Raw genomic sequence first — 27,840 nt, forward strand, 5'->3', positions numbered from 1 at the left:
TCTTTTTATTTATACAGAAAAATGTACGCTCGTTTTAAGTTTTAATGTCACTTCTTAGTTTCAGTTGAAAATATTCACAAATATGACCTATTATTCAAGCGAACATACTACTCGATGCCTATTTTTTTAGGTTTCTTCCGAATATAATAATCGTTTTTGGCGCAAATTCAATTTTAAACCCTTATGAAGAGAAGCTGTAACTACTTTGCATCCTATGCACCATCCTACCTTTTTTTATTGCTTCTTTTTATATAAATAGTTTTTCCATTTTTCTTTCCTTACTCAGCTTATCAAAAACTTGCATTTCCCCCTTAAATCAAAGAACAGTATATTTCCGCTATTCGCCGAAACAATTGATAAATAGTAGAAAACACTCCCTAGAGAATTTGGAGAAATTAGGTCACAATTAGACGTTTAGCAATTATCACTGAAAATACTTTTTAGAATGCAATATTTCTTATGCCATATAAGAAGACGGAATATTTAACAATTCATCATTCATATTTTCAACTAGCTCATATTCACTAAGTACATAAATTGAAGAAAAAATTCATTCCATGGATTCAACCACTGATTTTCAACATAAAGTGGTAAGTCTGTTATTATTTTCCTCAGGTTGTGAATGGAAAATATTCATATTGATAGCTTGTTCTATTCAAATATTTGATCATATTTACTAAGGCAGTCACTGATGCCATAAAGAATTGCCCCTTCTCTCTCTGAAGAAATAAAATTTCAAATAAGAAATCAATAATAGTCTAATGAAAGGTGTGTGCAGAAGAGTCAGGCTTGCCACCCTATTGATTTATCACTATTTCTAGTGATTTTTTATGTTGTCTAGTGATTTTTTTCTAGCTAGTTATTTTCGTTCTGTAACTAGTGATTTTTAACTAAATCTCGTGATTTCTCACGATATAGCACGTAGATTCATGATTTCAATTGAATAAATGATACAACAAGCTAACCATTAAAAAAAAACACAAAATAGTGATTCCCTACAGTTCCTAATATGTTCCAGATTAACGTTTATGCAAATATACCGTCTTTGAAAGCACGTAGATGTGAGAAACAGCTTTCTAATGAGCCATTAAGCATCTCTCTATGATGTTCTGGTAAACCGGTAGCCCTGGAAAAGTAAAGGAAAAAAAGGGAGACAGATCAGTGCTACCCATGCAAAAAAGTCATTTTCCTTGGTGTTCAAGGTGGGGGACTGTAATTATCCCACAAAACGTTTTCGACCATGCTGATTCCAATGGTGCACTTTTTATTTCGATTTGACGTCATTTTCAAGGGATTTCAGGCTCTTTTTCGAAATCACCATAGATTTCTTTTCGCAATAAACATTTACTTCTAGGACGAACCAAAATAATAGTTACCATTCCTAAATTTTAAAGAGTTTATAGTGAATTCTTCCAACGGACTAATGAGACTTACTAAGAGGGCTGGGAGAGGGAGTGTACGGTGAGGGTCCCTTGTAAATCTTCAATTAAGGGTTTTGGACAATAATTATTACAATGGTACTTTTTTATACTTCGAAGCTTTTTAACTTAAGAAGTGGCACAAAAGGTGCTATTTTTTGTGCTATTTGGCACTTACGGATGACAAAACTGATTAAAATCACGTCGATATGAGCAATAGCTTTCAAATCAACCATTAAACGTCTCTCGAAGATGTTCTTGTGGCCCACTAGCCCCTATCTTTTCCACTTGAGACATGGCATCAATAGTGCCTTTTATAGTGCAATTTGGCAGTTGCAGGTGGTGGAATTCATAAATAAAACGTATATATGAGAAATAGCTTTAATGTGAACTATTAAACATCTGTATACGATGTTCTTGTAGCCCGTTAGCCCCCCCCCCCTTGAGAAATGACACAAAATTTGCCATTTTTGTGCCATATGGCACTTGCAGATAGTGGAATTTATAAAAAGCGCGTAAATGTGAGAAACAGCTTCCTAATGAACCATCAAGCATCTCTCTATGATGTTCTGGTAAACCGCTAGCCCTGAAAAAAGACGGTTTTCGACCATGCTGATTCCAATGATACACTTTTTATTTCAATTTGACGCCATTTTCAAGGGGTTTCGGCCTCTTTTTCAAAATCGCCATAAATTTCTTTTCGTAATTAACTTTTACTTCTAAGATTAACCGAAACAATAGTTACCATTCCTGATTCAGTGTCAAATGGCAATTTTTTCTCACTAGACAGTTTTTTGAAAACACATTTTTCAACTTTTGATTACTATGGGCTGTGGTTCGCTCTTTACTAGGTTGTAGTTGTTTGTTTGTAGCACTCCTGGGCAAGCTGCTCATTGTGCACGTCTCCATGATTTCATCAGAGCCTTTAGGGATGAAAGGTATTCCACGTCAAAATTCAGCTGTCCAGCTGTTGTTCTGTCATGACCGAGGGTCAAATAGTTTAAAAAGCCATCTGGCTTTTGTCACTGTGGTTAGGGAGGGGTTTTGAAGAATCTCAAGGCAAAAAACAATAAATCAATGTCAAGCTGTATTCAACTCTGTCCAATGGTGTCACAAATGAGCCTCCATATTTACAATTCAAACACAAGTGGCTGATATGGCAATTTAAACTGATGAGCTTGGCTTGCAATATATACACATACTCATACATATAGCTTACATATCACTAATTTACATGTACAATATTAAAATAATGTGCAATAATATTAATATATACAATTATTAATACAAATTACAGCTCTAAGTGTAGCTTAGTATCTACAATAAAACGGCCTAGTACTTCCACAGATTGTTTCCTAGCCCATGGTGGTGCCTGTGCATGGCCACATCATTTGACTTTCTCACAACTCTATTTTTTTTAAAACAATAAAAAAATTTAGCGTAAAGAGCGAGGCGTTGTGGAGGGGACAGCCCCTTTCATATACGGAATAATTTCTGTTCGTTTTAAGTTTTAACGTCGTTCCTTACTTTCAGTTAAAAAAAACTTGTTTTTTTGTATTTAATTTTTGAACGTTTTTAAATTAATTCAGGTTTTAATTTTAGCTTACTGTACATGAATAATTAAAACATAACTTGCATATTAACTTTACTTTTATTTGGCCAAATGGCTTTCTCGTAACTTGTTTAATTTTGTTTGCGAATGTTTTTATCAGTAATAAATTTAAGTAATTTACGAATTAACTTACGTAGCGAACTTCTATACTCATATATTTCTAATGCGTATATTAGGGGGTTCGCCCCCTAGTCAATACCTTGCGCTTTAAGCTAAAGTCTTAATTTTGTTCCAATTCTTTAAAAATGACCCCTTAATCACAAATTCCGTTAATTAGAATAAATAGCTCTTATGAAAGTACAAAAAAATCTTTGGCTTAAAGAGCGAGTTATTGACTAAGGGGTGAACCCAATCATATACGTAAAGTTTTCTGTCGTTTTAAGTTTTAATGTTGCTCCTTACTTTCAGTTGGAAAACTTTTTATTTTTTATATAATTTCTGATCTTTTTTTAAATAATGCTGGGAAATCCGGCGCCCCATTCATAGCAATGTCTCTTCCCACATGAAAACTTCCTTCATGGAAAGATCCTCCAACATAAACCCCGACCCATCCCCCCCACTACCAGAAAAAATCCCCCCTCAAAACGTCTGTATACTTCAGTATATGTTAACATTGGGTAAAGCTCATAACTTTCAGCCCTCCCCCCGGGGACTTCAGGGGAGTAACTCATCCTAAAAGACATAGTTATCATCTTTTCGACCATGGTGAACAAAATGGCTATCTCAAAATTTTTATCGGGTGACTTTGGGAAAAAAATGAGCGTGGGAGGGGATCTAGTTGCCCTCCATTTTTTTGGTCACTTAGAAAGGGCACTAGAACTTTTAATTTCCGTTCCAATGAGCCCTCCCCCGATATTTTACGACCACTGGGTCGATACGATTACCCCTGGGAAAAAAAAACAAACAACAAATAAGCACGCATCCGTGATCTTTCTTCTGGCAAAAAATACTAAATTCCATATTTTGTAAATAGGAGCTTGAAACCTCTGTAGTAGGGTTCTCCGATACGCTGAATATGATGGTGTGATTTTCATTAAAGTTCTATAACTTTTAGGGGATCTTCCCCCTTTTTTCGAAAATCAGGAAAATTTTCTCAGGCGCGTTACTGTTGATGGGTAGGACTAAACTTGATGAAACTTATATATTTGAAATCAGCATTAAAATCTGATTCTTTTGATGTATCTATTGGTACCAAACTTCCGTTTTCTAGAGTTTCGGTTGCCATTGAGCCGGGTCGCTCCTTACTTAGAGTTCGTTACCACGAACTGTTTGAAAACAATCTTGTGACATTATACAATGGGTACCATAGCTCAAGCGAGCGCTCATCCGCTCCATAATCAGTCAATTGGTTTCCATGGTTCACAAGAGAATGCGTTTTTTGTGTCTGTCATTCGACATGTTCTTTGGCTAGTTTTTTTTTCAATATTAAAACAGAATTATCATACATTACGTCATAAACAGAATTTATAGCACGTGCTTCTCAATTTTCTTCCAAGCCCCCATCTAAGAATTTTGTGTCCATAGATATGGCTTATTACCGCTCGGTTTAATTAACTGCAATCGATTTTGGTCACTACAACCAATGAAAACTATTGTTTTTCAAAGAGAATGCTTTGCTTTGAGTATCAGTGACTAAAATTAATTGCAATAAGCTTAATTGCTTAAAATTAATTGCAATAAGCTAAAATTAATTGCTATAATTGCAATCAATTGCAACAAGCTATACTGAACACTGGGCACCTTATTTTGATTTTGCAATAGTTAAAAAAAAATATGTGAGGATTGGGTAAGTTTACATATCAGAAATCAAGAGTAGGTATACACTATCCCTTAGAAGTTTTTTCGTAGATCCAATTAAGTTGAGCAATATAGAAGGATAAGTCTTAGAACTAAGACTAAAAGATTAGAAGCCATGCTAATGAAAGTGGCCGAATATGACTGTGAAAGGTGGGCAGTTCGAAAGGTTGGTAGAGGTATGTTAGACGTTTTCCAGGGAAATTGTTTAAGGATTGTTTGTGACACTCTTTTGAACGACTGTACAACAGAAAATAAGCTGCACAAAAATTCTGGTTCAATCTCATTCTTGTAGGGCTATAGTTTAATAATGATTAAGATGGTGAAACACCAGGTTTCATGGATTAATAATAGGAATTGCCAAAAGTTGGTAATTTTTGCAATAAACTATTCCCCAGATTCTCGACTTTATCGTTGTTTTCAAGAAGAGTCCTAAATAGTTCCGAAATTGAGTTGCAGAATACTTTGAATAAATCAAACTGAAATTAGCAAACAAAATTTGGCTGATAATGTATCACGGTTAAACTGAATGTTATTGAAAGAAATTTAGGCATTTCTTTAAAGAATAATCGTTACATTATTGAATTATCACCAGCACAACATTATTATAAAATTTTACAGCGCAACGAATTATAACTATTTAATTTAATTTATTAGTTCGCCCATCATAAACACAGAAATTGGTGGAAAAACAGCAGAAAAGAAAAAACAAAAAAACATACATTTAATGCTACAGACAAAGCAAATACACATACACATCAATCAAATTGACGAGAGTAGAGGCAGGCAAGGATGACTGCTACCATCCAAATTAGTACAATACTTGTCAAGCATCTGAATAACTGCAGAAATTAGGTCAGTTACTGCGTATCGCCGGATCAGGTACGATTTACTCGTTCTCAGTGGAACTTGCAGCAGAAACTTCAAATATCTGAAGAAAACTCTACAGATTTTAAATTTATCTTCTTTACGCAGAAGTTTCTAAAATGGTGTTATATATAATATATATGGCAGCGCGACAGCATTATAAATTCTAGCCAGTAAAAACCTATCAAGATTTATATTCGAAGAAATTGTGGCCGCATACGCAGTTCTATTTTTACGCTCTATATGTGTGATGATTAGCGAACGAGTAGATGACAGTGTGTCACCGATGGGCAGCCCCAAGTATACTAGTGACTCCACAGGCTCGACAGACTGGGATCCTAGTTGAATTTGAGGTAGAGCAGACTTATTCCAGTGAAACAACATTACTTTCGGTTTTGACAAATTAAAACTAAGGCCATTATCACCGTACTGAGATGACAGGATATCAAAATTACTTTCTAGGGATGCTATTTTCCGAGAAAAATTCAAGGCGTCATCCACAAAATCAACTATGGTCACATCTATTCCTCTTAGAATACAGCTTGTAGTGACTTTGGACTACGCCTCGGAAATACTATTAATAAACAACTCTGGTGAAGAAATCGCACCTGTTTAATACCTTTTTTTACAGGGATTTTCCTAGTGGGTTCTGCATTAGGAATGCGTAAACACACATTTAGTTGGCGATACAGATCATAAAGAGGTCAACAATAGCTGGGTCGACACCATTTTTCCGTAATTCTAGCATTATCTGTGCATGTATGCCCGAGTCAAATGCGCGGCGTACGTCGTATTCACCAATAGCCAGCGATTCATTAGAAATGTGCGCATCTAACAGAATATTTCCTACAACATGTAATCCGTGAGCGCATTCCATTCCTGACTGGAAACCAAACTGGTGGGGAGGGGCCTGGCAACACTTCCTAATGCCACCTATTACTAACAATTCAAAAGGCTTACAAAAAACAGATGAAATAGTTATCAGTCTATAAGAAAAAGGTTCTGTTGCGGGTTTTCCCTTTTTCAGTATAGGCGTTATAGATCCTAAGCAAAATAAATCTGATACAACACCATGCGTCATAATAATCTAGTAAGTAATTGCAAGATGTTCAAATAAAAAGAGACTACCATTCAATAGATGATGTGCACATATTTTATCAACCCCACTTGGCGATTCTATATTTAATTTTTTTCACATTTACTGGATTTGACTACTGTTAACGAAAAAAAGATTTGACTCTTTAGTAAGGAGTGGAATTAGTTACTCAAAAAACTTCTGATTTTTTTACTCGTCTGGAGTTGCACATTCCCCACTAAAATAATCAACCCATGCTTTCTCACCAATCATGCTGGAAGTTGGATTATTATACTGAGCAGGCTTTGCACGCAGATTCCAAATCAGATTAGGATTATCCATGATTTTCGACACAGTTTCATGTTTTAAAGCACTACGATGTCTACGCAGTTCTTTTGCAAATTTCCGCTTAGTAAAAATACGAATTTTATTGACTGCACCACTTTCAGGCCTGTCACATTCATGCCAAATCTGCAGCCAAAACTTGGCCGCAGCCTTTGCATTAACCAAATCGGAGTCTTGGGCCCATCCCTTTACTCGAGATGTACGGCACAATTCAACACTCGGAGCAGCTGGGCTTTCAGCTATTTTTAAAGCGTGGCATATTTCAGCGAAGCATAGGTTCAATTGCAGTCTTATTTCACTATGAGGTAAGTCAGCATTCCACTAGAGCAGAAGAAATGGAACCTTAATTTTTCTGAGGACGTCGTCACACTTTCGTTGAAAAAAAGGGTGGGTGACCTTTTTCCAGTCACATACGAGCTTTGCTTTAAGTTCTGGTGGGTAAGAATTCACAGTACATATGATAGTGACAAAAAAGGGCAGATGATCTGAGCATATTCCGTCAAGTCCTACCTGTACGGTAGGTAGCTCAACATTATATCTAATAGCGTGATCGATTTTAGACATAGACTGAAAACACTTATAAAAGAATATTGCTTGTTTTTCGTGGCTAGCTTGAATCCATTAGGAATTGAACTTAGAAGCACTTGGGCACGAGAGTTGCTGCTGTCTTCAATGTTACAGTTAAAGTCCCTCAAAATCCCTAATGGATAGCCGTCCCTTAGTACTTTCTTTATTGAGATTCCGAGTCTCTTGCAAGCGATAGCAAACTTTTGCTCCGAAACAATATTATTGTATTTAGTAGGCAAGTAAACATTGGCTACAATGAAATCCTCACACTTAATAAGCTGGAAGTGTTCACTTTGCTGGAGACTGGCAGGGGGGAGGGGACAAGAATTGGAGATTATGACAATTAAAGATAAAAGACTATGCCAATTTATGATATTATATGATATAATTATTATCATTAAGGGTTATCATGAATTTCGAAGGCATTCAGAATTTGAGGAAATGTCTCTATCCAGATGAGACCATATGAGCCAGAGGACATCCTCCAACGTCGTGAACAAACTTTCACATATCAGGTGGTAGGTGAGGCGGAAAACGCCGGTTGCTACTGCAAGACAAGACAAGACGGGGTAGGAAGGATTTTGTTATTTCTAATTCCGCGACGCAAGACACACTTAAATATCTGATTTACCATTAGTAGTTTACATCGGTCTAACACGAGCTTGAGATGACTGTCAAATCTTCTTTTGAAGGAGTCGATACAGACAATTTTAGGGATAACATCCCCAGGAAAATCGTTTATAATCCAAGTGCAACGGCGGAAGAAGCTGTTTCAGTTCAAGTACTCTGTTCTTGGCGTGTCAACCTTAAGATAACTTGACTGAGCTATGTCCCTTCTTGTCTGTCTTGTCGGTTGGACAACGGGGGGCACAATACGAGAACGCTCAAGTGAAGGTAGTGAATTTATTTACTTGTAGAAAACAGCTATGACGCTGTATCATACATTTCGCTAAAAGACTGGACCGAATCATGGGGAACAACTTAATATACACTAATAACCTTATTCTGGATCTTTCGAGGGGGTGTGAATAAGTTTTTGAAGCACGAGCATTCATACTTGGTGATGGGTCTGGTGCAAGACTTGTAAAGAGGGATGATCGCCCGGGCGGTAAAAAGCTTTTTTGGGGCGAAGAGTGATCTCTAGCTCTCTTGCATAGGAGTTTTTCATGCGATCGAGGTGGGGTTTTTTCAAAGAGATATATGTGTAGAAGTGAATTCCGAAGAGACGAAGCTCGTTGACTCTCTTTATGGCTTCATTCGTTAAGATGAAGTTGTGGTGTATACATGACAGTTTCAATCGAGAGATCAGCAGATCTTTTGTTTGGTGGTTTAAATTGACCATCCATACATCGGACAACTTTTCATTTTCCAAAATATTCGTCTGCATGAGCAGGGGAGCTAAGATTAGATCATCGTGTTTTGGGATGGCTACGTTGTCGTAGTGTCGTCAGCAAAGTGATGCAAAAGGTTTGCAAGTTTGTGTCCTATATCATTTATGCAGAGAATGAAGAGTGTGGAATCCTACGCGTAATCGTCAGATACTACCCTGGGGTACGCCTGCCTTCATTGGATATTCCCGGAAAGTGAAACCGTCAAAAACAACTCTCAGGGAACGATCAGAAAGAAAGCCTTTGATCATTTTTAACAGACGTGTGCGAACACAATGCAAGTAAACTTTCTTTAGTAAGTGACGATGCCATACATTGTCAAAATCTTTAGTGATGTCTAATGACAGTAGCCTGATGGCGTGTCCTTTTGTAAGAAGTTTGATCCACTCATAGTACTGGACCACTAAGAAGTCCAGCGTTGAACCTTTGCGGTGAAACTCATATTGGCGTTCGCCTAAAAGGTCATTTGAATCTATTGTATGATTGATCCACGTGTATAACTGGAAATGCTTTCCCAAACTTTCCCAATGAGTGGGCTAAAAGTCCTATTGGAGCCTGCCCGTGTGGGGTTGCCATCTGGTTAAGGTATAGAAATGACGTGGCGGATATCCATGTGTGCAGAAAGGTTCCAGAGCGAACAAAACAGCCAGAAGAGCGATGACAAACATCCAGCTAATTTCGCACCGCATAACTTCTAGACGATATTAGGTATGCGTCAGGAACCGTGGATTTGGTCACATCAAGGTACTTTAAAATGTGAGGGATTTTAGGGGTGGTAAAGTTTGCACAATCAAACACAATATTGGTTAGATCAAGAAACCGAAAATTTTTTTACCGTCGTCCAGATTTGAAAATTCGACCAACAGCTTATAAAAAGCTTCAGTTTTTGCCAGTGGATCTTGCCCGATAGTCCTGTCATTGATTTTTAGGGAAGGAATTAAAGTTCCCTTAGACAACGGTAAAGCCTTTTTGACAATCTCTGCTAGCTCTTAAGCATTCGGAAGCTTAGCAGAAAGTTTCGCTTCCCTTACTGAACCCAAGATTGCCAAATCTTGCAAACTTCGTCTTTACTTGGTTTCATGAAATAAAGTCTGTCCTATTTGCTCTCTGAGAGTAGCCGTTGCTTGTGCACCTTTTGGACGTTATCGTACATAATAAAATTTAAACAAAGTAAATACTTCTTGGGAGGGAGTAAAAATTTAAGCTCTGAACAGGATGGATTCGTATGTTCAGCTCTGTTTATCTTAGGCGGCACGGTTCTGCGATGAGTTGTCATTAATAATATTAGTAGTATGCTGTCAAATGGCCATGATAGTATTATAAAAATAATCTACAATCAGACTCCTCCTCATACTGCTTACAAAGATGAGTGTTTCTTATTGGACAGTTGAATTCAATCGACAAGAATTGACAATCAATGAGTAATATCACCCAAAAACAAGACAGAACATTTACGGTTTCATCTCCAACTGAACTACATTTTTTTTAACTGAAAATGAAGGGATGGGGCAGTCAGGATATATTCTACAACTATCCAAGGATCGCTACGACAAGATTTTCTTCAATGTGAGGGTAAAGAAAAAATCCCCATATTTACGAGACAGTATCAGGGGCGGTGTTCTGTCACGAGCAGTCTGTATTTTCCTTTTTAGTTTGAACAAATTTCTGTTTTGCCCAAGGCCATACCCAGGATTTTTTTCGGAGGGGGTTTTACTAAAAAAAATCGGGAGGAGGGGGGTTACACAAGAAAACCTCCAAAAACGCATACAAAATTTGTTTATATCCATTTTTGTTACGCTTTTACGAGTCAGACAAATATTTCGGGGGGGGGGGGGTAGATTCCCCTCTGGGTACGGTCTTGGTTTTGCCGATAACAGTAAACGTTTCTCTTTTACTACGTGGCAGGTAAATTTTTGTTCCTACAAGTAGTTTTTAACAGTCTTATTTTACTCCTTTAGGTTTCGCTGGTCTCAGAGATTTTATAAAGACTAGCAGAATTTAACGAAGGGTTAAAATGTCTATATAAAGAGTGTTAAAGAAAATTATGGATACAAAATTAATATTCATTAATATAGTTAATTATATAGTTTAAATGTCTATAAATATGGTAATAGTAATTATGAATATAAATTGATTCATCAGTTCTTATCACAAATGAGAAAGTTTACAAAATTACAGCACAGTAGGACCACAGGAAGTCAGTTTTCTAAGCAGTAGAAAAAAGTTCAACAATGTTTTTTTTTACTCTTATATACACTTGGAGATAAAATCTAAAAAAAGTCTTTCCATAGTTTTTCTTTTTTTTAACCCTTTTTGGCGATTTTTTAAATACTAAGGGCAATTTATAAAGGACTAGCGGTGTCTGATGATATTACAGAGGAAAAATATCTCAAATTAGCTAAAACTAATTAATTGTCTGATTAATGTTATTTGATTCGTATAGTTATTGAATATCAACAAGTTTGTAATGTATCAGCTTAATGGAGCAACGAGAATGGACATGGACCGAAGAAGTTAAATAAAAGCGTTTAAAGCAAATTCCGGATGTTGGAATTTGTCAATGAAAAAGAATTCGTTTGAACTATTGCGTAATGGTTGTTTGCTAATTTGGTGCTCAATTATCATTGACTAAATGTAACGACTGAGTTACCAATCAAACAAAAAGAAAAAAAACATACATTTTTAAGCAAAAAACGTCGATTAAAATTAAATTGTTAGTCCATTTTAGGCCGAACAATTAAGTACAATAAGTATTTGCAGCTGCTAAGTAGACAAAAGATCGCTTAAAATTGTAATCTAATTTTGTAATACAGATAATAAAAGAATATTTAAAAGTGCAACACAGCTTCTGAATCACATCGAAGAAACAATTGGGCCGAGAAGGCCAACGGACCCTAGAGAAATGACTTTTAATAAACGGTAACTTTTATAAAATTTTCGGTCTAACTTATCAAAATTATATCATTTTTATTAGAGCAATTAAATGTAATAATTGCTAGCTGCTACTAAATGAATAAATAACTGTCGAAAATAGCAAAATTAATTTGCTATCTAGATTGCAGTCTAAATAATAAATTAATATTTAAATGCATAATCTAGCTCCTGAATCCCATCGGAGAAACGATTAGGCCAATAAGGCCAACAGATACTACTGAAATGATTTTTTTTTTGCGCCCTCAGTCCTTGTTTTTTTTTTTGCGCCCTCAGTCCTTGTTTTGGGCAATTATTGGCACCCTTATCATATTCCCCCTCCCCAAGATTTTGCTTATTGGCACCCTTGTTAGATTGGGCCTCCCCCAAGATTTAATCTAGATTCACTCCTGCTACTGCTAAATAGATAGCAGATTTTTTAAAATCCCGATCTAAGTATGCAATATAAATCCAACTGAAAAATTGCAATATAAATAAATAATTATCTAAAAGTGTAATTTACCTTCCAAATCCCGTCGGAAAAACGATTAGGCAAAAGATGCCAATGAATCTTAGAGCCATAATTTCAGCACGAAACAACTACTAAAATTCTAATCTAAATTAAAAGAATTAAACTGGTAGTCCATTTTAGTTAGAGCAGGCAAGTTCAGTTAACAATTTCAGCACAAAACAACTACTAAAATTCTAATCTAAATTAAAAGAAATAAACTACCAGTCTATTTTAGCTAGAGTAGTTAAGTTCAGTGAAATATTAGCTACTGCAAAGTAGATAAGAGAATATTTAAAATTTGCAACCCAGCTATTTTTAATCTAAATTTGTAACTTGCAATTTAAATAACAAAATAGTATATGAAACTACAATCTACCTTCCGAACCCCGTCGGAGAAACGGTCGGGCCAAGGAGGCCAACGAATTCTACAGCCATGATTTTCACTAGCTTCCTTAAAAGGAAATGTCGGCCCTGTGTCAGGGCGAGGGACAAAAATCAACGTCCGAACAAAGCGTTGGTTGCGAGATGGCACTGGCATTCCAGCAAGAGATTCAAAGACTTTACACAAGTTTTCGACACAGAGAGACTAAACTAACTGATAATAAGACCGGTCTATGGACAATTCTATAATCACTTTATTCCTTTTTAGTCTTTGAACAAGGTATATGAATATTTCATGAGGCAATTAATTGAGGCACCGCCTTGAGCATTAACACCATTTTTAGAAAGAAAACAATGAATCATTTGATACATTTTCTTGATACACCTATTCTACTAATACATTGGAAAAATAAAATCAGACCGAATGGAATTTATAGATGAAGTGTTCTGAGGCCATTGGACCAGACCCACAAGACAAGCATTGAATAAGAAGATTTATTGCCGTTTTTAACTTTAATAATAAATTAAAAAAACAAGTTTTTCAACCGAAAGTAAGGAGCAACATTAAAACTCAAAACGAACAGGAATTATTCCGTGTATGAAGGGGCTGTTCCCCTACTCAATACCTTCCTCTTCACGCTAAAGTTTTAATACTTTTAAAAAAGCTTTCTAATGAAATGACCATCATGTTTCAAAAGTCGTTTTTAAAAAATTAGGACAAACAGTCAAACTTTAGCGTAAAGAACAACGTATTGAGGAGGGGGAACCCTTCATATACGGAATAGTTTCTGTTCGTTTTGAGTTTTAATGTCACCCCTTGCTTTCAGTTGAAAAAACTTGTTTTTTGTTTATTTTCTAATCGTTTTTCAAATAATGTTGGTAAATCCGGCTGACCCTCTATGAAAATTTTTCTCCCCTCACGGAAAATTCCTCCGTGGAAAGTTCCTCTCATGAAAAATACACATCCTTAAAATTCCTTCCGGACAATTCCATCATCGCTGAAAATTACCCCCTCCCCCCTCCCGTGAAATTTCTTGCAGAAGATTCAGCCTGAAAAATTATCCTTAGCATACTTTCATTTGAAAAGAAACTTCAAGTTCTAATCGTTTTCCGATCACTCCAGAAATCCCCCTTCGATGAGTTTTTTCCCTGGAAATCAAAACACGCTGAAAATTTTCCCCGGAATATCTCCGAATGCAAAATTGAGTAGGCAGAGAGAAAGTAAGACCAATAAAAAAAGATACATATAGGAACTCTGCCCAATCCCCCCAGTGTAAAATTTACCCTAAACAGTTTACCCCCATGATTTCCTTCCCCAAGGAAACCCACCCCAAGCACAAAATACACTCCCCGAAAAATGGCCACGTGCTTCCAAATAATAAATACCATATGTAAACAATGGACAAATTTTATAACTTAAAGACCTTCCCCATGGGCTGTGGAGGGGGTCATGTTATATCTAAAGGTATAGTTTTGGGACCTTTCAACTATGCTGAACAAAATGGCTATCTCAAAATTTTGATCGAACGACTTTTAGGAAAAAAGGGACGTGGGAGCGGGACCAGTTGCCCTCCAGTATTTTTGGTCACTTAAAAAGGACATAGAACTTTTAATTTCTGTACAAATGAGCCATCTCCCGATGTTCTAGGAACACTGGTCGAAAAAATCACCCCTGAAAAAAGAAATACAAATAAGCACGCAGCCGTGATCTTTCTTTTGGCAAAAAAATACAAAAACACACAGTTCGTGGTAACGAACTGTAAGTAAGGAGCGACCCGGCTCAATGGTAACCGAAACTCTAAAAAACGGAATTTTGATACCAATAGATACATCAAAAGAATCAGATTTTAATTCCAATTTCAAATATATAAGTTTCATCAAGTTTAATCTTACCCATCAAAAGTTACGCGCCTGAGAAAATTTGGCTGATTTTCGAAAAGAGGAAAAGACCCCCTAAAAGTTATAGAACCCTAATGAAAATCACACCATCATATTCAGCGTATCAGAGAACCCTACTGTAGTGGTTTCAAGCTCCTAACTACAAAAATGTGGAATTTTCCATTTTTTGCCAGAAGAAAGATCACGGATGCGTGTTTATTTGTTTTTTTTTTGTTTTTTTTTGTTTTTTTCCCAGGGGTAATCGTAGTGACCTAGTGGTCCTAGAATATCGTAGGAGGGCTCATTGGAACGGTAATTAAAAGTTCTAGTGCCCTTTTTAAGTGACAAAAAAAACTGGAGGGCAACTAGGCCCCCTCCCACGCTCATTATTTTCTCAAAGTCACTCAATTAAAATTTTGAGATACCCATTTTGTTCAGCATAGTCGAAAATCTAATAAATATATCTTTTAGGATGACTTAATCCCTCAAATCCCCCAGGGGGAGGGCTGAAAGTTATGAACTTTGCCCATTGCTTACATATTGTATTGGTTATTGGGAAGTATACACACATTTTCAGGAAGGATATTTTTTTCTGGTGGGGGGGGGGGCTGGAGGAGGGAGTTACTCGGGAGAATCTTTCCGTGGAGGATGTTTCTTTGGGGTAAGGGACATTTCTATGAAGGGGGCGCCGGATTTCCAAGCATTATTTAAAAAACGATCAGAAATTAAATTTAAAAAAAAAAGTTTTTTCAACTGAAAGTAAGAAGCAACATTAGAACTTAAAACGAACAGAAATTATTACGTATATGACGGGGTTCTCCCCCAAGTCAATACCACGCTCTTTACGCTACAGTTTTTTTTAGTGCTTTCAAAAGAGCTATATATTCTAATTAAATGTTTTGTGATTCAAGGGTTTGTGAATTAAATTTTTTTTTAGCTTTTAACATAAAGAGCGGGGCATTGACTAAGGGGAGAACCCCCTCATATACGTAATAAAAAACAATAAAAAACAAGGGTTACGGCTCAATAGTAATCGAAACTTTTAAAAACGGAACTTTGATGTCAATAAATGTATCAAAAGAATGGGCTTATAATGCTGATTCTAAATATATAAATTTTATTAAGTTTAGTATTACTCATCAAAGGCTACGAGCTTGGGAAAATTTACCTGATTTTTTAAAGAGGGGGGAAACATCCCCTACAAGTGAAAGAATTTTAATGAAAATCACACCGTCAGATTCAGCGTATCAGAAAACCCTATTACATAGGTTTCAAGCTCGTATCTGCAAAAATTCCGCAACTTTGTATTTTTTGCCAGAAGAAAAATACTGAAAGTAAGGAGCGACATTAAAACTTAAAACGAATAGAAATTATTCCGTATATGAAAGGGGCTGTCCCCTCCTCAACGCCTCGCTCTTTACGCTAAAGTTTTTTATTGTTTAAAAAAAAAAAGTTGTGAGACAGAGTCAAATCACCCCTGAAAAAAAGAAAAACAAATAAGCACGCAGCCGTGATCTTTCTTTTGGCAAAAAAAAAAAAATACAAAATCAAACAGTTCGTGGTAACGAACTGTAAGTAAGGAGCGACCCGGCTCAATGGTAACCGAAACTCTAAAAAACGGAATTTTGATACCAGTAGATATATCAAAAGAATCAGATTTTAATTCTGATTTCAAATATCTTTCTTTTGGCAAAAAATTACAAAATTCCAAAAAAGAAGGAAGCTTGATACCTCTACAGTAGGGTTCTCTGTTACGCTGAATCTGATGATGTGATTTTCGGGAATATTCTTTTACTTTTAGAGGGTGTTTCCCCCCTTTTTCCAAAAATTAGGCAAATTTTCTCAGGCTTGTAGCATTTTAAGAGTTACACTAAGCTTAATGAATCTTATATATTTGGAATCAGCATAATAAGCCGATTCTTTTGTTATACTTGCTGACATGAAAATATCATTTTGTGGTGTTTTGGTTTCTTTTGAGCTGCGTCGCTTTTTACTTACTGTTCGTTATCACGAACTATTTGATAAGAAACACCATTCCAAGATTGATGTTTCAGGGTAGGGGTACAGATAAGAATGAGTCCTCCGAACATATGCACCTAACGAATGTTTTAAAGTGCATTTTAAAATGGTATTAGACACAAATGCCTACAAGAAAGGGATTTAGTTTTGGATGCAGGTACGTATGCAGGAATTTTTGGAGGTTGGGGGGGGGGAGGGTATAAATAAAACTGTTTCAGTAAGAAGTGCCCACTCCTGACGTCTAGTCTATTCCTCGGATGTAAATAAGATGATTTTGTACAGTCTTAATATGTTTATTGTTTCGGAATAGGTCATATGTTATAACTACTACCTATGCAATACGCAAATGCCGGAGTTTATAATTTGGACTTTGCATAAAGTCATTATAACATAATGCCTAAGTGCCAAAAATAATCATTTGGTAAGGAAAAGACAAATTAAAGATAATGAGACCCAAGGAAAAAGCAAAAGAAAAAACAGCTACACCATATGGGTAGATCTAAATTCAACTAGGTGTTTCAGATTAATGAATAAAAAAAAGTTGGGATTTGATGGATTTAGTAGACAGTTTTCTTGTATTGGCTTCGAAATTATATCTTTTTATATTTCTTTTTCTTAAGTAATGAAAACCAGAAAACAGATTATCTGCTGATTTCCTACTGTTTCGGTAACTTCAGAGTAATAAACTATAATCAATTTAGAGAAAGAATTTTTTGAAATGGAGGTTCCCCAGCAAGTCTTTAATTTTACTAGAAACAGTTTGTATCAAGAATTTCATTCACACAGCATTGCATCCTCGCGCATCAAATATTGGGTGAAAAGTTATTAACCTTCTTTTTTTTGAGGGGGGGGGGAGGGAGAGTAATTAGAGCCTTAAACGATATATTTGGACTCAGAGTACACTATGGATTTAGATGGCGTCAAAGCTCCCCTCCTATTCTGGATATAGTAGTTTTTAAAGATAATTAAATGAAAAATAATAAATAATGCTTGGAAATCCAGCGCCCCCTTCATAGAAATGTCCCTTCACCCATGAAAACATTCTCCAAAGATCCACCCTCATAATCCCCTTCCCCGAGCCCCCCCCCCACTAGAAAAACTATATGTCAACAATGGACAAAGTTCATAACTTGCAACCGTTCCCCCGGGGGCTGTGGGGGATTAAGTATCTTCAAAGACATAGTTATTAGATTTTCGACTATTCTGGACAAAATGGCTATCTCAAAATTTTGATTGGGTGACTTTGAGAAAAAAATGAGCGTGGGAGGGGGCCTAGTTGCCCTCCAATTGTTTTGGTCACTTAAAAAGGGCACTAGAACACTAAACTTCCGTTCGAATGAGCCCTCTTGCGATATTCTAGGACCACTGGATCGATACTATCACCCCTGAAAAAAAAAACAAAAAACAAATAAACACGCATCCGTGATCTTTCTTCTGGCGAAAAATACAAAATTCCACATTTTTGCAGATAGGAGCTTGAAACCTGTACAGTAGGGTTTTGAGACGCACTGAATTTGATGGTGTAATCAAACAGTTCGTAGTAACGAACTGTAAGTAAGGAGCGACCCGGCTTAATAGTAACCGAAACTCTAAAAACCGAGATTTTGATACCCATAGATACATCAATAGAATCAAATTCTTATGCTGATTTCAAATATATAAGTTTCATTAAGTTTAGTTTTACCCACTAAAAGTTACGCGCCTGAGAAAACTTGCCTTATTTTCAAAAAAGGGGGAAACACCCCCAAAAAGTCATAGAACTTTAATGAAAATCACACCATCATATTCGGTGTATCAGAAAACCCTACTGCAGAAGTTTCAAGCTCCTATCTCCAAAAATGTGGAATTTTGTATTTTTTGTCAGAAGAAAGATCACGGATGCGTGTTTATTTGGTTTTTTTTCCCAGGGGTGATCGTATCGATCCAGTAGTCCTAGAATATCGTAAGAGGGCTCATTTGAACGGAAATTAAAAGTTCTAGTGCCCCATTTTAAGTGACCAAAAAAATGGAGGGCAACTTGGCCCCCTCCCACGCTCATTTTTCAACAAAGTCACCCAATCGAAATTTTGAGATAGCCATTTTGTTCAGCATAGTCGAAAATCTAACATATGTCTTTGAGGATGACTTAATCTTCCACAGTTCCCGGGGGAAGGGCTGGAAGTTATGAACTTTGCCCATTGTTTACATATAGTATTGGTTAATGGGAAGTATACAGACGTTTTCAGGAGGCATTTTTTTCTGGTGCGGGGGAGGTGTTGGAGGAGGGGGTTACGGGGGAGGATTCTTCCATGGAGGATGTTTCCTTGGGGGAAAGGACATTTCTATGAAGGGGGCACCGGATTTCGCAGTATTACTTAAAAAAAGAGCAGAACTTAATTAAAAATAAAACTAGTTTTTTCAAATGAAAGTAAGGAGCAACATTAAAACATAAGACAAACAGAAACCATTACGTACATGAGGGGGTTCGCCTCATAGTCAATACATCGCCCTTTTCGCTAAAGTTTTTTTTTAGTACTTTCAAAAGAGCTATCTATTCTAATTAACCGGCCTTTGTGATTCATGGGTTTGTGATTCGAACAAAATTCAAACTTTGGCGTAAAGAGCAAGGTATCGATTAGGGGGAAGACTCCCTAATATACGTAATAAAACATACGAATCAAGAGCCTGCTGTATTATGGAAAGTATATACCCCGAAATGCGCCGTTATTCTTGAAGCCTTATTAAGCAGGAGTTCAAATTTGCCATGCAAAACGAGCGGTTGAGGGAACGGCAACTCAACCCCGCTAGTTCGACTAAAGCTTGAGTTCTATAGAACATTAATTGAAAAAAGTTTCTTAGGTTAAGCTTGCTAAAATTTTGGGTTAACGACAGGGTATAAAATGGAGAATTTGCAAATTAATGAGCATTAATTTGGAAGTTAAAATATTTTAGTGACACTTCTTTGTTGAGGTTTCCAGGGATTTCCCTTGGCAAATGTAAAGTTTGCACAGCAGGAATTACGCCGCCTCTAGAACAACAAATATCGCTCAGAATCTATAGACCAAATTCAAATGCTTCGCCAAGGTCGACCAAGGTTATTGAATAAAATGCGGAAATTCCCAAAATAAGTGGAGAGAGAGAGAGTTGATATTTGAGACAAAATGACAGAGTTAAAAACTTCTTTGGAATGAATGGAAAAAATCATAACTGTTACAGTTTTGAAAGTACAGCTTAAGAAAGGCATGCGATAAGCAGAATTATCAAAAGTATTGTTAAATATTTTACATTTTAGAAAGAACAAAGCTTACGTGTTAAACTTATAGTAGGTCTCATAATAATGAAAATAGGTTTTTTAAGAATTTTATTTAATTTTTTTGATGCGCTACTCTTTATTCTTTTGATAAGTAATTTTTTTGCTTAGTTGTTAATTATTCTTTTGTATATCTCTTTTTTTATGAATAAATGGCTCTAAAATAAATTTTTTTTTTTTTTATCGACGAGATTATCGACACAAACTCTCCGGAACTATAGTCCAAAGCCTTAGCTCCTTGACTTCAATCAGAGGCCTAAAACCTACTGTGTTCAACCAAGCTGTTGAATTACATATTCCCCCTTATCTCCACAACCAATTCTTCAACAACCTTCCTCACGACTAACCGAGGGTCCGGGCAATGGAGGGAACGAGAGTCCCCCCAGAGTTTTTTTCCCATTCCCCAGGTTTTGAAAAACACCATCCGTTTTATTTTCATTAAAAAATGTCTTTGAACAAAATTGAACAAAATTGCCCCTCCCCCCTGATTTCAAAACAAATCCCCCCCCCATACTTTTGTTAATTAACAATCCCGGATTCCAGGTCTATATAATGGCTTATCTCGGGCAACATAACGAGTTAAAAAATGTTTTTTTTTGTCAAACAGAAGATAAAGATAGGACATCCAAGTTCAAGTCGGTCCTCCCCTCCAAAGGGAACTGACCTTTGGTGACATTTTACAAATATTTGTGTTATAAAAGTGAAACGTTGAGAAACAGATGTGCTGCTCAAACGAGGCACAAGAAAAATGTTTGGACCTCATACATTTGCTCAATTTGGATTGAAAAGGCTTTAAAGATTTTGAAATTTAAATCTCAAATTTTGGATAAAGCTAGGAATTGCACTTCTAAAAATTATTTAGTGAAAAATAGATTAAAAACCAAAAATTAATTTAAAACCTTCCTTGTAAAAATTTCTGGTTAGGACTGACTTTTCAATGGCAATGACAATAAAAAATATGTCTGATGGGCTTCAAACTCAAACGACACATACTGTATCAGCTGATACTATTGTATCAGCTGTTCATGAGGAGAGGAATAACAAATACTATACGTAAACAATCGGCAAATTTTATAACTTAAAGACCTATCCCCTGGGTCTGGGGGGGATTGTTATCAATTGTTATTCCCTATGTTTTTTTTGTTTTTCTCATCAATGTCTACGAGCCTGAGAAAACTTACCTGATTTTCCAAAACGGGGGGAAACACCCAATAAAAGCCAAAGAGGCTTAATGAAAATCCCACCGTCAGATTCATCGTATCAGATAATCCTACTGTTGAAGCTTCAAGCTCCTCTCTGCGAAAATATGGAATTTTGTATATTTTTTGTCAGAAGAAAGATCACGGATGGGTATATATTTGTTGTTTTCTCTCTTTTTCCCAGGGGTGATCGTACCAAACAAATGATCCTAGAATATCGGGAGAAGACTTATTTAAACGGATTTTAAAAGTGCTAGTGCCCTTTTAAAGCTACAAAAAATTGGAGAGTAACTCCCCCCTCCTCCGCCCAGGATGATCCACAGTCCCCCATTGCACATCCTAGTTGAAGGGCCAGGAAATGGGAGATCAGCACCGTTCTGTCATACTTCCCCGTCCCCTTTTTCCCCAAAGTCGTCCGACCAAAATTTTGAGATAGCCATTTTGCTCTACATATATGAAAAGTTCCAAAACTATGCCTTTGGAGTTGACACCCTCCCCCCCCCAGGGGATAGGTCTTTAAGTTATAAAATTTGCCGATTGTTTACGTACAGTATTTGTTATTCGGAAGCATACAGGTATGTTTCGGGAGGGGGGATTTTGTGCTTGGTGCGGGTTTCTATGAGGATAGTTTTGCGCGTGGCGGCAAATTTTTGGGTGTGAACTTTCTAGGGAAAATTTTACACTAGGGGAATTTGACAGAATTTTTTTTTATTCATTTTATTTTCTCTTTGCCTACTAGATTGTGCATGTGGATACGTTCCGGAGAAAATTTCTGGGGGAAATTTTCAGCGTGTCTGGATTTCCAGGAAATAGTTTTCACGGGAGGGGATTTTGGAGTGATTGAAAAAAAAACGATTAGAACTTTAAAGGTTTTTCAAATAAAAGTATGCTAAGGAGAATTTTTCAGGCTGAATCTTCTGCAAGACATTGTACGGAGGGAGAGAGAATAAAATTGTCTGGAGAGAATTTTACGAGGGAGGAGTGTATTTTATATAAGAGGAACTCTATGGAGGATTTTGCCTTGAAAGGTAAGAACTTTTCATTGAGGGAGAGCCAGATTTACCAGCATATTTGAAAAACCATCAGAAATTAAATAAAAAGGCAAGTTTTCTCAAGTGAAAGTAAGGAACAACATTAAAACTCAAATGAACAGAAATTAGGACACATGGTAAGGGGTTGCCCCCCTCCTATATACCTTGCTCTATACGCTAAAGTTCTACTGTTTGTCCCAATTTTTAAGAACGACATGAAACACAAGAACCGTTTAATTAGAATAGGAAGGTTTTTTTTAAAAGTACTAAAACCTTTAGCGAGAAGAGCAAGGTATTGAGGAGGGGGCAAACCCTTCATATACACAATAATTTCTGTTCGTTTTAAGTTTTAATGTCGCTCCTTTACTCCTTAGTATATTTTCATTTGAAGAAAGATTTGTTTTTATATAATTTATGATCCATTTTAAGGTCATGGGGGAATCCCCCATGCGAAAAATGTTTCCTGGAAATTCCCCCACCTCAATGGTAAGTTTCTCCCGCAGAAAATTTCCCATGGAGAATTTCTCCTGGTGATAAATCCACATGGGGATTTTTTCCCGTGGGAAATCCCCCACCACGTAAAATCCCCCCTAATATTCCAATTACAATGAAAGTTTCCCCCGAACAATTCCCCCAAAGCATCTCCACATGTAAATGGGGTCGCCAACGAGAAGGTAAGAAAAATAAACCGAAAGATTAACCATTAAAGGGTGAAGCCGAGGAGGCCATGGATCCTATTTCTCACAGGAAGCTTGAGGGCCAAGAGAAAACTATTTTGATAATTAATCAAAGAAAAAATTTCAAGATACAACAAAATTGGCCCCTGGCTGAGTCAAAATGACTTTATATTTAGCTTATTGCATCTATGCAATAAGCTAAAAAAAAAACAACGAAAAACCAGTCGTTATTCAGAGCTGAAGGCTCGAAAAATAAGAGCCGTCATGACGCCGAAGAAGCCCCAAAACGACCTGACCTGCCATTAACAGATATTGGGGTATCAAAACAAAGCTGTTTTTATTTTAGAGGGGGGAGTTATCTTCTATTAATAAAATGTTTTAGATTTTTCTGTTATTTAATTTCTATTTGGGTATGTCCAAGCAGTTCTATGAAGTCTTGTAAATATCAAGTTACATTCAGAACGTCCTTTTTAGTATCAAGGTTTTACGAATAGAATTAGAACGATTTGGCATTTATTTTTAGACCACTAAAAACAACGATTCTATTAAGACAACTATTTTTCATGAACATCCTGAAAGGGTCGTGAGAAAAACCTTTATAAGACCAAAGGACGTACTATCAGGCTATAAAGACGTTGGCTCTTGGCTGATTGAAACTGACAACCCTAGTATACACTTGCTAGGTCCAAATATGAGCCACACAAACTTGAAAATGACAAAGAAAATATTAAGTAGCATTGCAAAAAAAGGTCAAGCAAGGAAGAAAGAATCTGGCCTATCTCACCAGAGGAAAGGATAACAATCGAAAGGCAAGAACCTTCTCATACAGGGGGATGAACAATTCACAACAAAACGCTTACAGTTAATAGCTTAACTCCTAAGAAACAACTAGAAAAGTATTCCTGAGTGCTGGAAACGGAATTGGAGACCTTGTGTTTGGAATGTTATTTTTCAAAGCAAAAAGAACTTAATATAAAGAACCAATGGGAGAGTGACTTCTGAATGCCATCGTCACATAAATAGCGTTCCATGACAGCAAAGAGCAAGGTTTAAATTGATTCTCCAACACCATGTGATTTTCTTGAAGTACCACCGAAGGCTGAACATTAGAAGGTCTAAGGACAAGTGGAAACGAGGTCCCAAAAAAAGAGAAAATTCTAGCATTAGAATTGGGTTACTGACCCAATGACTGGCCAAAATTTTATTAACTTAAAAGTAGTGTAGTAAGCCATACTTAGCAAACAGTATCGAAAGTTTTGAAAAATACGAAGATTAGTCTGCCAACCAAGATTAGAATATGCAAAGCTACAGTGATGATAGTTGTTTGGCAAGATTCTGAAATGTGGGCGCTTGGGAAGATGGATGAGGATTTGTTAGATGGCTTCCAGAGGCATTGTCGACAGATAGTTTTGGACACCCGTTTGACTGACCGTATGCAGATAACAAGCTGCGCGAAAAATGTGGTTCTATCCCACTTTTCCCGGCTATAATGATACAAAGGCTAAGAAGGCTAGGACACGTTTCGCGGTTGAAGGATGATGGATTGCCAAAGATCGTTCTTTTCGACCATCAATTTAGGGCCCGACGGTCGTCCCCGAATAGAGTGGGAGTTCATAAGAAAGGATTTAAAGGACATTTGAACTTGTTGGGGGGGGGGGGGGTAAAAAAAACAAGTTTTTTTAACTGAAAGTAAGGAACGACGTTAAAACTTAAAACGAACAGAAATTATTGCGTATATGAAAGGAGCTATCCCCTCCTCAACGCCTCACTCTTTACGCTAAAGTTTTTTGTTGTTTTAAAAAATAAAGTTGTGAGACAGAGTCAAACTTTACCGTAAAGAGCGAGGCGTTGAGGAGGGGATAGCTCCTTTCATATACGCAATAATTTCTGTTCGTTTTAAGTTTTAATATGTCGCTCCTTACTTTCAGTTTAAAAAAACTTGTTCTTTTTATTCAATTTCCGAACGTTTTTTAATTAATGATGCTTTGATTTTGGCTCACCGTACATGAATAATTAAAACGAAATTTGCATATTAATTTTATTTTTTTTATGATTTTTCGTACAGTACGACATATAAGATACGATCGAATTTTGTTCGAATCACAAACTCCTGAATCCCAAAGGCGGTTTCATTAGAATAGATAGCTCTTTTGAAAGTACTAGAACAAACTTTAGCGAAAAAAGAGCGAGGTATTGACTAGGGGGCGAATCCCCTCATAGACGTAACAATTTCTGTTCGTTTTAAGTTTTGATGTTGCTCCTTACTTTCAGCTGAAAAAACTTGTTTTTTTATTTAATTTCTGATCGTTTTTAAATAATGCCGGGAAATCCGGCTCCCCCTTCATAGAAACGCCCCTTCCCCCATGAAAATATCCTCCCACGTAACCCCCTCCTCCGACCCCCCCCCCAACCAGAAAAAATCCCTCCTGAAAACGTCTGTATACTTCCCAATAACCAATAGGCTACTATATGTAAACAATGGGCAAAGTTCATAACTTGCAGCCCTTCTCCCGGGAACTGTGGGGGATGATGTCATCCTCAAAGACATATTTATTAAATTTTCGACTATGCTAAACAAAACGGCTATCTCAAAATTTTAATCAGGTGACTTCAGGAAAAAAATGAGTGTGGGAGGGGGCCTAGTTGCCCTCCAATTTTTTGGTCACTTAAAAAGGACACTAGAACTTTTAATCGTTCGAACGAGTCTTCTCACGATATTCTAGGACCACCGGTTCGATACGATCAAACCTGAAAAATAAAAACTTATTCGTGATCTTTCTTCTGACGAAAAATACAAAATTCCACATTTTTGCAGGTGGGAAAAAGCCTCTACAGTTGGTGTTTTTTGACAAACTTAACCTGATGGTTTGATTTTCATCAAGATTCTACCACTTTTAGGGGGTGTTTCCTTCTTTTTTCGAAATTAAGGCAAATTTTTTCAAGCTCGTAACTTTTGATAGGTAGGACTAAACTTGATGAAACTTAGGCCCTATATATTTGGAATCAGCATAAAAATCCAATTCTTTTGTTGTATCTACTGGTATCAAAATTGCATTTTTTAGAGTTTCGGTTACTATTGAGCAGGGTCACTCCTTACTTACAGTTCGTTACCATGAACTGTTTGAAATTCCCACTTTATTTCTAACCTATGCTGTCTACAAATTTGAGAGGAGGAGAGGGGTTACTTAAAGGGGAGAGAGGGGGTCAAAAATCCAGCTACACCCGTCCCACTGTCAACATTGTTTGGTAGATTCAACCCTGGGGATCAAATTGAATATTACTATAACACAGGGTACAAAATTAAGATACTATTTTGGGTTCTTTATTAGTTTTGAGAATAAAATTGAATATGTCAAACATAATTAAGCATCGTTGAAGAAATAAGTATCTTTGAGGATACTTAGCACATGCTTGAGGCCAGGACGTGATTAATGGCATTAACAGAACCATAAGGTCAAGGGAGTCCTCCCTTCCCTTCAAACCAATGGAGTAAATTTTTATTTAAACTTTTAGTGTCGATACTTTAGAAATTCATGGTGTCCGGATGCGATTTTGCTAGCAATTATCACCGATATACCTGCGCAATGGTTGTAAAAAAGCAACTAATACTTTAAATATAGTTTCAGGGATAGTTTAAATATAGACACTTTAATATTTAAATATATACTGATATTTATTTCTTAAAGTCTTAACAATTTTTGATTTATTAAAGTTAAAACATTTTAAATGTATTTTGTTTTCAGGGAAGTGGAAATTACGTTCTAGCCATTTTGTTCAGCGTAGTTGATTTCCAGATGTAAAAAAGCAAATAATATAAGGCTTGACCACGAATTTATGGATTTAAGGTGCGTAACAGGCTTTCCAAGAGTAAAAAGTAATGATCTTAATGGACAGATGACCTCGAATTATGAAGTTGAGACGCATAATCGACTTTTCAGGGATACTTTAAAATGGATTGACCTTGATAGATGGATATCCATGAATTTATGAAGTTAAGGTGCGTAATGGGCTTCCCAAGGGTATCTAAAAATGGATTATCCCAACAGTCCATTAATCGAATAAACTTGTAGAATACAAAGTACAGAACTCGTGGTATTTTATGGACGGGATATTTTTTTTTATAACTGATACAAGGCAAATGATTTTAAGGATTACTTAAAATAGGCTGTCTATTCTTTGTACTTAAAAGGAATCAATTTTAGTTTCAAAATAGGGGTTGGTTCTTAATGAACTTTGTAAGGTTAACTTAAAAGGTTTCAACAGCCCGTTAAACGGTAATATTTTTAAAAGAAAATAACTAATCATAGGCAGCGCAATAGCGCTGCCTAAGTAAAGAACGATATTGGTACAATGTATTATTTAATTAATTTTTTTTTTTTTGGTTGGTCTTAGACCAGGACGCTTCGTATTGAAGGAATTGTCGTACAAGCTTCGAAAAGGGCTCATTCGATTGGAAATTGGAGTTGCTTGTGCTCTTTTTAATAGTCGAAAGGTATTGGAAGGCAACTAAAACCCCTTCCACGCCCACCCTTTTCCAAAACACATGCAATCAAAGTTTTGAGATACCCATCTTGTTGAGCGTAGTTGATTTTCAGATAGAAATTATGTTTCGAGGAGGACACTCTCCAACAGCCCTCAGGACAAGGTTTTAAGTTATACCGTGGGGGCATATAAGGTTTTTATTGAAAGCGTTGTCGTAGAAACTTGAAAAAGGGCTCATTGGATTGGAAATTCAAAAGGCATGTGCCCTTTTTTATAGTCGAAAGTGATTTGAGGGCAACTAACCCCCCTCTCACGCCCACCTTTTCCCCAAACACATCCAATCATAATTTTTAGATAGCCATTTTGTTCAACGTAGTTAAAAGTTTTAAAAATGTTT

At 36.5% G+C, this 27,840-nt stretch overlaps 1 protein-coding gene across 4 annotated transcripts in view; it reads right to left on the reverse strand.

Annotated features, from left to right (window-relative positions):
• The window catches only part of cher (filamin A protein cher), a 170,548-nt gene that overhangs the window by 90,564 nt on the left and 52,144 nt on the right, over window positions 1-27,840 (reverse strand). Inside the window, exon 1 of one of the 4 annotated variants that reach the window (XM_089094876.1) lies at window positions 23,822-23,934. The exons of 1 other annotated variant lie outside the window; for it this stretch is intronic. Coding sequence is in view for 1 of the 3 variants with exons in the window: in XM_089094874.1 (XP_088951000.1) it covers window positions 12,864-13,025 (162 nt within the window). In the remaining 2 variants the exon portion in view is untranslated. Of the gene's footprint in view, window positions 1-12,863; window positions 13,060-23,745; window positions 23,935-27,840 lie in introns of those variants that run through there. 2 more of the 4 variants (XM_089094875.1, XM_089094874.1) reach the window with 2 other exon arrangements.

The sequence above is a fragment of the Artemia sp. Qi Xiang Cuo genome, chromosome 9, assembly GCF_049724085.1.
Source record: "Artemia sp. Qi Xiang Cuo chromosome 9, ASM4972408v1, whole genome shotgun sequence".
Taxonomy (NCBI): Eukaryota; Metazoa; Arthropoda; class Branchiopoda; order Anostraca; family Artemiidae; genus Artemia; species Artemia sp. Qi Xiang Cuo.